This window comes from Limulus polyphemus, unplaced genomic scaffold (assembly GCF_000517525.1).
Source record: "Limulus polyphemus unplaced genomic scaffold, Limulus_polyphemus-2.1.2 Scaffold173, whole genome shotgun sequence".
In the NCBI taxonomy this organism is placed as follows: Eukaryota; Metazoa; Arthropoda; class Merostomata; order Xiphosura; family Limulidae; genus Limulus; species Limulus polyphemus.
The window spans coordinates 255,960-267,240 of NW_013665783.1; the positions used below are offsets into that span (position 1 = coordinate 255,960).

General features: G+C 28.7%; 1 protein-coding gene across 1 annotated transcript in view; it reads left to right on the forward strand.

Moving 5' to 3' along the window:
- LOC106478025 (glycosylated lysosomal membrane protein A-like) overlaps positions 1–10,579 on the forward strand; it is an 18,599-nt gene extending 8,020 nt beyond the window's left edge. The window contains exons 3-6 of the mRNA XM_013938532.2: positions 1,087–1,287; positions 3,150–3,383; positions 5,926–6,197; positions 6,867–10,579. Of these exons, the coding sequence (XP_013793986.1) occupies positions 1,087–1,287; positions 3,150–3,383; positions 5,926–6,197; positions 6,867–7,041 (882 nt within the window). The 3' untranslated portion in view covers positions 7,042–10,579. The remainder of the gene's footprint in view (positions 1–1,086; positions 1,288–3,149; positions 3,384–5,925; positions 6,198–6,866) is intronic.
- Positions 10,580–11,281: the final 702 nt, after the last annotated feature.

The window sequence follows — 11,281 nt, forward strand, 5'->3', positions numbered from 1 at the left end:
GCTGGTCTTTCACGCCAGTCTTATATACTAAAAAAAGAAGGCATCTAGAAAATACTCGGACATTCGCAGGGTTCCTCGATAATTCGAGAAACTAGCGCGCATGCTCCCATGGTCACGCGACTTCCGCTGTCGTAACACTACAGTGAAATAATCTTACGTCGGCAAAAACTGGAACCGATAATATTCTTCCTGTGCCTCAAATACCATTACAATTCAGCGTAATAGGCCTAGGCTACTGCCAATTTGAGCGTTATTCACTATAATATTAGATCTTTAAATGCATATATGATATAAATTAATTAGGACCATAAATTAGTCCTACAATTTCCTATACACGTTTAAAATTTACCATTTCCTAATTATAACTTATAGACCTAGGCCATGTTACTAGTATTAGGCTAGGCCTTTGTAAGTTTGCCGTTTAGTTTTGCATTATTTACCGAAAACAGGGATAATTCATCACATCAGATCTTTACAGGCCATTGTTTCCTTCTGTAAGAAATTAGAGAGATTTGTTGTGTATTGCATCATTAGTGCACATTGTAACTCAGCAGCGATATGATGCCAGTTTTCTGTTTGCGTTAAGAGCCTCGTTCTCGATTTAGGATAGCGGGCGCGAGAATAACGTGGTAGTGGACTCATACTTTAGGTTGGGGGGGGGGGGGTACAAAGAAAAAAATAAAAAGTGTAACACATTATGTAAGGAAAAATAAAATAAGTGAAATAGTGACAAACGAGGGCAGTTAACACCATACTTTTAAAATTTATTTTATAACGTCGCTTTATCAAGACAAAATCTCAATATCTTAGTCAAAGATTGCGATTGTCCAGAAAAACGTGTTTATACAAAAATTTCGTTGCATGGTTGCAATTTGTAATGGATAATTTCTACCTGTTCTGGTATTATATCATCTTACTCATATTACTTATTATTAATTAGTGTTCAAAATTAAGCTAAGTATGATTAAAATTTGTAATGAAGAGGTACTAACTATTTACAATTAAAAGGAATACAACGTTACAGACTGGAATAACACTAAGTTGATAAAACAGGTAGAATTTAAAATAAAATATCATTTTGTTCAGATTTGGCAGTTCAATGATACAGAGGACGTAGGAAAACTTGATTCAGGGTCAAACATTTCATTTCCGTTACCCTTAATGGAAATGCAATGGGAGAATATAAACAGGACCATGCATTGCAGCAACAACCATTGTTCTGCAGTTTTTCATACTCTCTCTAGTGATCCAAAATATTTCTTACCAAATGGTTCATTTTCTTTTGAGGTGAGTAATAACTAATTATAAGTCTAAATAACCATGTCTCTATTAAATAAGCTTGTGTTGAGTAGCTAGTCTAAACAGAGAAAGCCCATTCAAGTTTTCAGTAAAAAAGAGTGCATAATGCATCTCTTTTACTGATTCATTGAAATCTAAAATTCACTACACTGATGACATTCATGTAGGCAGCATAATACATATTACTAAATCTGACATTCTGAGAATGGTGATACTGTCAACAGACATTTAAAAAAATAACTAGAAGGTTACTATATTATTAATGTATCGTATAGTTTTAATTTCTAATGTTAATTTACCAAATTCCACTAGATCACTTGATAGTTCTTAAAAAAATGTATAAACACTTGGATATGCAAATGAGTCATTTGTATAAACTGAATTTTTTGCATGTTGATGTAAATTCATGACATCATATATAAAACCAATACAGTTAAAGAGTTTGAAATTCCGTGTAGTTGAATCACTATATTCAAGGTAATAGAGCAAGTTAGTTACTGCGAATACAACTGTAAACAGTTATTTACCCAAAAACCCATGTGTGCAACAACATATTGTTTTCAGACACTTCCAGAAGCAGCTTGATTGTTTGTGTTTATCCTATTTTCATAATATTTGTAATTTCATTTAAGATGTTTGTAAGGCATTGGTGCTGTGGCAAATGCTACAATGACTGAATATGTTTGACCCTAAAATATTACGAAAAACACTAGTTCTATTAATGTTACTGTTACTATTTAGATAAAAAAAATATATTTGTGAAAGTAAAGTACAATAAATAAAGCTTAAACGATAAGTTACTTTAATAAGAAGAAAATTACAAGAAAAAACAATGCAAACACAAATGTCAAAATAAGTCTAAAATGTATGTAACATAATTTATTTATGATTAAGAGTAATCTTCACAGGCTTATTCTTTGAAAACTACAAATAGGTTGGCAAAATCAAGTTAAGTTTCAGTGACACGTAATGTTCCATCAAACTTTAGAAAGCTTCTCTTTGTGTGGCATCTCAAAAATATCAGAAACAGATCATTGGGATCAGTGCTAGAGCTAGGTAATTAATCAATATAATTGGTTAGCTATGAGCATCTACTACATCAACTAGTGTCATATAAAATAATGAAAATAATGATTAAACCAATTAATATCACAAGAATAATCAACTAATCAAAATTAGTGTTTCTGTTTACTCCAAGTATTAACAAAAGTCAAATATTGTCATTATGGTTTTTCATTATTTTTTGTATTAATTCAGAGTTGTTCAACTTAATTATTTAGTGTCACAATTCATTAAAATAATCAACTAATTAAAATTAGTGTTTCTAGTTGTTATTATTATTATTGTTAATTATTCTAGCCCAAGTCTTGTGAGAATAATTGATTATCAAATTATAACACCTCTAATCAGTTCCATAGTACAAATATACTGTAAAATTTGACATTTAATTAAACTTACCTTTCAATTAACTTGTTTTTCTCTATGTTGTAAGCAGTTTTTTTTAGATACACAACAGAATGCTTTTCTACTGTAATATACTTTTACCCCAGTAATGTCATCTTCAGTAAGTGTTACATAATGGTATTTATAGCCAACTTCTTCAGTTTGTTTGAAAAGTTGTTATTCATGTTTCATTACATCACATACGATACTATACTGAAACTCGTATGAACTGTGTATACACACAAACACACCATATTGTGAAGAAATTAAGTTCTGCAGACTTAAAACATTTTCAGATACCATCAGGCTTTGTATATAACCCAAAATTGATAATTTTTGTTTCATTATATAGTACATTATTAACATTTTACTACTGTGATGTTATACATTGGTCTTCTGGACAACAGGTGACTGCTCATTCACATGATGGAAGGAGCAATATATTACCTCATTTGGACCACACTGCTAACAGTTCTCAGCTCAACATTGTGTTGAATGGAATGAATTCAGAGTTTAATGGGAGTCGTTTTGCCTTGGAGTTTATATTAATCGGTTCCGACACCATAACCGAGAAAGAAAGTAATGTAGAAATTGAAAGCCAAAAATCTATTGATGATGAATATACACCTGGTATTTTTGAGGTAAGAAAATTTTTATTCTCTAGGTTATAATTGCACATTGAAATGTTTTCTTTTGATTGAAGTTTATATAGATATAATGATAAGACAATGCTTTTATATTAGGTTAGGAAACTTAATCTAATTGGGTTTTAGTATTTTCTGTTAATTTTTGTGTATTAACCAAATGTGCATGGGGTTGGTACATGTAGAAGGAATATTAACTATAATTACAAATTTATTATGTGTATCTACATGAAACGTGGCAAACTTTGAGTAAAACATGCAAGTCTGTTGTACATAAAAAAAGTCAGATGTGTTACAAAAGTAATTGTAGTTAAGATATGTCTGTGAATTGATGAAATCAGTCTGATTGAGATTATAATGAGTTGGAATGCAAGGTGATGTTCGTGTGAAGAACATTTTACAGTTTGTATATTGCATTTGTATAACCTCTAGAACCTACAAAGTGCACATCTACATTTATTTTTTCAGTAACTGTGTATTTTATCTGGTATTTTCTCTCCTCTACCATGAACTGTTGGTAAGCCAGTAGAGTTGGGTGAAATAAATATTTGGTAACTCTGACATCAAATACATCATATCATGTTGAGTGGCACTCTTTAAAAGTTTGTGCTCTTTATCCCCCACCCATGCACACAGCTGAAATAATATTTTAACTTCTTCCTAATAAAAATTTAAGTCTTGTTTTCCTTGAACTTTGCTTTCCATCATTTGTGTGTATGATGTTTAAACAGTAGTTTAAAATAGTTATATTTAATGGTACAATAATTTTTGTTTTTGTTTTTTTTTGTCTCCAAAAAGAAAATTATTAAAAAATATTAATACTACTCATTTTATATAGAAACCCAGTTTTTATAATTTTCTATGAAGGATAATAATTAAACCTTGACTATTGATTTAATGTATACTTTTGTCCTTCAAAGTTTTGATAAATAATGCTCAATACTTTATGTAAAGCAATTCTTAGTCTAAAGAAAAATTAAAATAATTCTGACATGATTGCTTAAATAAATTTTTTTAATCTAAGTTAACCCTTTTGCTGCGGGCTTGTGCAAATTGCAGAAATCGAGTTGCGAATTTCACTGGTACAACAATACATGCAATATCTCTGAGATTTCTTAATGTATCCTCTCAAAAACTGTTAAGATTTTGTTAAAGATCATAAGTATCTTGAACCCAAAGAATGACATTATTATAATTAAATGTTTTTACTAAAAATATGTTGTTTTTCCGTTGCAGTTACTTGCACTCAAACTATTAACAAATCGAGTGTAAGGTGATTTTAATTTTAAGTATTAAAGTACTTTACTTCATCTTATAGTTCTCATATTTCATTTGCGTAATCTCTAGACCCTCCTAAAAGGATATCAAGTAAAGTAAATGTTTAATTTTATTTTTCATTTTCTATATCATATCACTAACTTTAGCTATTATCATCAATGTACAGTGCAATGAAATAACTAAAATTAGGAAATAGACAAAAAATACATACCTTTTAATTTTTTATAGAATATCTTTAAAGATTTTCCTTTTGTTAAATTTGTAATTTCAGGTCTTTTTCCTTTTCACATATAGTTCATTTTTAACGTTTTATTTTCCTTTACCACTTATTATTCACCTCGACACAAGTCAACAGTGTCCTTGAGGCATATTGCAATTTCTTTAGGAGTAGTAGTATCAATAAAAACTTGTTTCCAAACCAAAAATGTTTCTACGTCATCTTTGTCATTCATGAAGAGCATGTATTCATGATGTCAGTATAATATGTAGGTTCAAGAAGTCTTAATATAAAATGATAAAAACCTATAACCAGTTTGCTTTCGAAAGGTGATCCTTTCTTCTTCAGTGTGCCTCTGAATAAGAAAAGTCCACCTTTCGAAAGCACTCAGGTTATAGGGTTTTTATCATTTTATAAAGAGTATTGTCATGATACAAGTGCTTTTTCTTGGGGAGTGTATAAGAAAGCATTAAAGAACAAATCTCATTTTGACAGATTATATAGACTATTGGTGGTTATAAAACTTGAAATCCATTATTGCTAATGAGTGAGTACATCTTTGTATGGATGTACTCAAAGGTGGATGTGATTGTATAATGGTATTCTACACATTTATCGGAGTATTATTTGTTCAATAAAACCTTAGAATATAAGAAAGATAAATATTTATTCTACTTGAAATTTATAGTTAACTAAAAAAAAAGTTTTAGATCAAAATGTAAGTATATGAAAATTTAAATTCTTTACTTTGGTTTCAGATGTCAATTGGTTATTTTTGCCATTTTAAAGAATATGAATTTAATTTTTTTTAATCTGCAAAGATTGAGAGTTATAATTTATTTTCAAAACTATGGACACTGACATTACAAGCCTACTAAAATGCTTTTAAGTAAGAGCCAGGAGTTTTTGCTGCTACAATTTTTATTGTCCATTGTTATATGTATATACAACAAAGAATGTCTTACTATTACATGCATTTAAAAAAAATATTTTTACCATAAAATACACTGAAAATAGGTGATGTACTTGACTTTTGTTTTTCAGAGAGATGTTTTGATGACCCCAGCTTCACATTTCACTGGCTCGGGAGGATATTTACAATGGAAACCAGTTTGTTATACTAAAGATGAAAGAACAATAGCACATTCAACAGAATCGTATAGTTATGGCATACAGAAAACTAATAACTCTTTGCCTTTCAGTATTACAAAAGCTTTTTTTAACTCCTCTCTTCCTCCCAACTCATTGTCAGCATTTAATATTTCTTTTGGCTCTAGTGGAGATGGATTTTATCTAAAAACTAATTACACCTCGTGGTAGGTATATCATTTTGAGATTATTATTTTTAACAAACGTTTTCTAGCTCCCCCCTCCCCAAAAAAAAGTATTCATTTAATAGTTTATTGAAGAAGTAGAAGTTCAGTTAAAATAATACAATAAAGGACAGTTCTGACATATAGACTTAGATTTTCCTTTTATATTTTTTACAAAACTAAATGAAGTTGCTTGTGAAAGGTAGCAGTTTAAAAACTAGATGGAGTTCCCACAAGATCGTTGAATAATATTGTGAAGTGCATAACATGGTGTTAAAGTATTTACTTTTCATAGTTTAATTAGCACAATGTTGCAGTTTCACTCTAGTCTTGTACTAAATCTTGCTTATAACAATATTATCTAAGAAATTATGAAGATTTGTCTGTTAATGTAATAATTTTTAAAACACTTGTTCTAATGTCAGCATAGTATTTTAAGATAATTGTACTATTTTAATTCAGCATTTCTATACTGGCAGCTCGTCACTTACAAAATCTCTAATTTTATGAGAAGAAAAAACATTTAAAAAATGCATCTAATGTAAATAATTTCTTCTACGTAAACAAAAATTGTTTATCACCTACAGTAATTTTATAGGTGTTACTCCATTTTTACTCAACCGGTTTTTGTTTATTGTATTTCTTCACCTTTGTTTTTATTTTTTCTTGTAGGTCAATGACTGTAGGATATGGCAGACCTCCTTCAGATCAGTTTTCATTGATGATTATTCTCATTATTTCTATTGGATTAGGAACTCCATTAATTTTAATGGTTGTTTGGGGGGTGGGCTTTTGTGTTCAAAAATTCACGCGTAAACAAGATGACTTGCTTTTAAGCAGTGATTGAAGGTAATTCACTTTGTATGTAAATAGAATTTCTCAGTAAATGCCAAAGAGCAAGAGAAACTAAAATAAAGAGTATTAGTGTTACCTAGATGTAATCCACTTAAAATAGATACAACATTTTGAAATAATTGCAAGGTGTTGACTTGATAAATTATTAGGTTTTTAGGTGATGAAATTTAAGATCGTCTTGAGAAAAAAAAATATTTGTGTTCAATAATAACAGTCCAATTACACATTTCAGCAGTCACCAAAAAGTATTGTTTATATTTCTATTGAGATAAAATGAAAATATGGGATTTATAGATGCTCTTTTTTTTTTTTATGATCTTGAAACTGACTTCTGAAGTAATAATCTTTAATATATGTGATAATATATAACGATTGCCGGATATGTGTATGTATCCATCCTTAGGAACCTGGGACTATGTCTAACAGCCTTAAAATTTTTTTTTTTTTCATATCTTTCAGTTTAATGTTATGTAAGGCTTTTCTCACAAATATGTTTCACATGTGATTACCTGTGCTGATACTAATGTGTGTTTTTATAAGTTGTTTACTCAAGACTTTTTGATAAGTATATTTTTTGTCTAACAGTATGCAGAAGATTTTGCTTATATGTGGTTATTTGAGTATGATTTAATTTTTTTACCTGAAATTAACTAGAAGAGTGGTCAAGATAAACAGAAACACTCAATTGTGAATAATTAATAATTATATTTTTATAAAAGAATAGCTGTGGCATTTGTATTAAATTGTAATGAAACCACATCTTTGAGCATTTTTTCTTAAAAAAAATTGAATTTATTCAAAACTTTCGGTGTGAACATAAGTATTAAATCCTAAGTGGCATAAAATTGTTATTATTAGTATTTTGTCCAAATATTAAGCATCATTTTTAAAACAATATAATTTTTTTTTACATTTTGCAATCACTGAAAAGGGCAAAATTTTACTTATCAATAATGCATGGATACAATACCCTTTTTATTTGCACTAAAGAATTTGAATAAACCTATACATTCCTTTGTTTCCTTGAACCATTGTTTTATGTATGTTTAGATTTGCAGTGAATTCACTTCAGTGTTCAATATGACTGTATCCTTCATTCACAAACTTTAGTAAATATTAGCACAATGAATGATAAATAGGACTACTGTGTAAAATAAGATGTTTTTCAAATTACCTGTAGAAAAATATTTTGCAAATTCTAAGTCAATAATGTATTGCAGAAAAGTGATGCCTTATATATATTGGAAGTTTTTTTTTTTTACTCTTAACACAGTGCACATTGAATTAAAGCAGAATCAGTCATAAGATTATCAATCATCTGTTATTTAAATGTTGTAAAAGTGCATATCCATGTACTCATAATTTTGGGCCACTTACGATTTTTAATTACTTAAAAAGCTGTAGGATAAAGTTGAAACCATAGATAGTAGAAAAAGTTTAACTAAATCCCTTTCTTACATTTTACTTGGTTACATTAAATCTGTGGTAGCAAGCTAAATACTATTCTGTATAACATAAGAATTTGTACACACATTTTTTGTTATTCTTAGTCTTAAATATTACTCATGAAAGTGTGAAGAACTTATGCATTTAAAAGTATTTTTATAGTAGTATCATAAAAATATTTCTAGTTTAGAAATGATGAAACATGCAATGCAACAAACATTCTGATAGGTTTCTGAAACAATAACTATTCAATACAGCAAGCAAAATTCGATTTGGTTTTGTTTTAAACTGTGTATTTACCTTTGGTGACTTTATTAGTATTAAATTTATGGGTCTTTGGATGCCTGACTTACTAAGCTGTTTAAAAAGTTGGTAAATAAAATATAGTAAGGCCAAAGCTGTTAAATATATTCTTCATTCACATCTAATGTTTAGTATGGCAGTTATGTGGCTTGTGAACTGATTTTTATTACACTTTTCACAACAGTAGTTTTGGGATAAATAGCAAAATGGAAAATTCTGGTATTTTGTTTTAGGTTTACCTGAATGTTTTTTTTTTATCTATTTTTTCAAAACTTGTGTCAAAAAGTAGATACAAAGAAATCCATTGGCACAATATATATACAGGCTCTTCACAAGTATGGTAAGTGGTGTGGGTGTAATAGTATGTTAAATCTACTGTAAAAACATAGAATTGTGCTTGATGCTTTGTCATGGTTCATTTATATCTTGTTTGTGCTCTGTATGAAGTTATTAGAATTTTTATGTTAGAAGAATATGGGATATCTTTCTCTCTCTCTCTCTCTTCTTTTTTTTAATATTAGGAATTTACTTTTGTTATTTTGAAGTACAACTAATTCAAGGATAAGAATACCCAGTGAATGAATTATTCCATTTTCCCATCTGTAACATGTATATCCTCTGAATAATTTACATTATAAATTGTTTCATAATATTTATTTAAATCTAATAAAAAAAAGTCTTTTGAACAACAAATAGCTAAAACTTTTTTTGTAGCTGATCTTAAGGGTAACTTTAAATACAGGCTTATTTTATAGCAATCCAAAAATTACTTAAAACGTTTGGGTACTTTCAGAGTGTTGTGGATTTTTAATTAGTAGCTTACTTTTACTCCTGCTAAAGAAAGAAACAACTTTTGGGAAGAGCTAAAAAGTTTTTGATTGTTATCATTGCTTTATACTGCTATCTTGTTCAAAATGTAATTGTATTTTAATTTTAAGATATTTAAGTGAGAATTTTTCTTTCATATTTTTTCTGATGCTGAAAGGTTGTCCAGTGTTTCACAAAATTTATACATATAACCTATTAGATATATTTCACAAGGTTTCTGACATATTTTCTATTTTTGCAATTCATGTTTTAACATCAGTCATTCGTACCAAGGTATATCTCTACCCATTCTGACAATACACATATTCATTATTCAGTCTCGGAAACATTTGTAAGGATATTTTTTTCATCTGTAAGTGAAGACAAACCACAGTGTTCTGAAATGTATAGAAATCTCTTAAAAACTTGAAAATAATTAAAAAGAGGCAATCATTTAAAAAAATAAAATCATCAACATAAAAATCAATAAAATTAGATCTTTGTTTGCTTACAAGTTTAAAGTGTCAACATTCAAAGTGTTTTACAGATTTGTTCCTATATTCTGAAAACATTACTTCATACAAGAATAAAATAGTATTTAATTTTCACAAAATTGTAAGTTTCTTAAATTATGGAATACACACTTAATTTTTAGCACTGAAATTAAAATAATGAATATTGTTTTTATATATGATGATTTAGAGTTAAATTTTATAAGTGGGTTGTGTCAAATAGTTCCCCTATTTCATATTATGTAAGAAAATGTAACCATCTTGGAAATTTTCGTTCTTGCGTGGTCTTAGAATACATTTATGTCTTGCACGTATTTATGGTGTAGGAGGCTTTGTTAAGTATTCAACTCACGATTTACTTAAGACAAATATTAATAAATTACATTTAATTGAAAACATTAAAAATGTGAACCACTTGTTCAGCTTTTGGATAAATTGTCTGGAGATAAATGCTTTGGAAAATCTTGTGGCAACTGTGTATAAGAAGAATCTCAAAAGTGCTCTTGTTCACAAGTGATAGAACAGTATTTTTGGTGAAGATCTTAGCAAATGATGCAAAAAGAATATGAATAAAATATGTAAATGATAAGGTTGAACAAATGTAATAAAAGTTTCTAACTAAATATTGTGTAAAAGGTTTGCAGTTTAAAATTGTCAGGATTATCTACAAGTTGCTTTAGCTTTTTAATGTGACTGAGATTTTCTAAAGAATATATTTTGATGACAAATTGAACTTCTTAAAATGATTTATTGTCAATTGATGAATAAGGTGGCATAAAACAAAAATAGTCAATATCCATAAATGATTTAAAAACAACACTTGTGTAAAGCATCTATTGTCAATTATAATGAATACAACGTTAAAATCATTACACAATAAATAGTTATTAAAAACAGGGACTTCCCCTAAAAAGCTACATGTGATTCAGTGTCCTATGACACCATCTTCAAGAGTAACAATAAAGGCATGGTTGGGACTTGTATACCCAAATAACCATTTACATACCAATAATACCATCTAGGCTTAAACTCCTCAGAGTTACAAAACATCTGTCCAGTACTTTATTGTTTCTGAAGCTGGATCAGCTTTCTTGTTTAATACAGTATCTTTGTTGTTATTTTTTCAATTTCAATAGTTTCTCCCATGCATTTAGTTCAATAAAT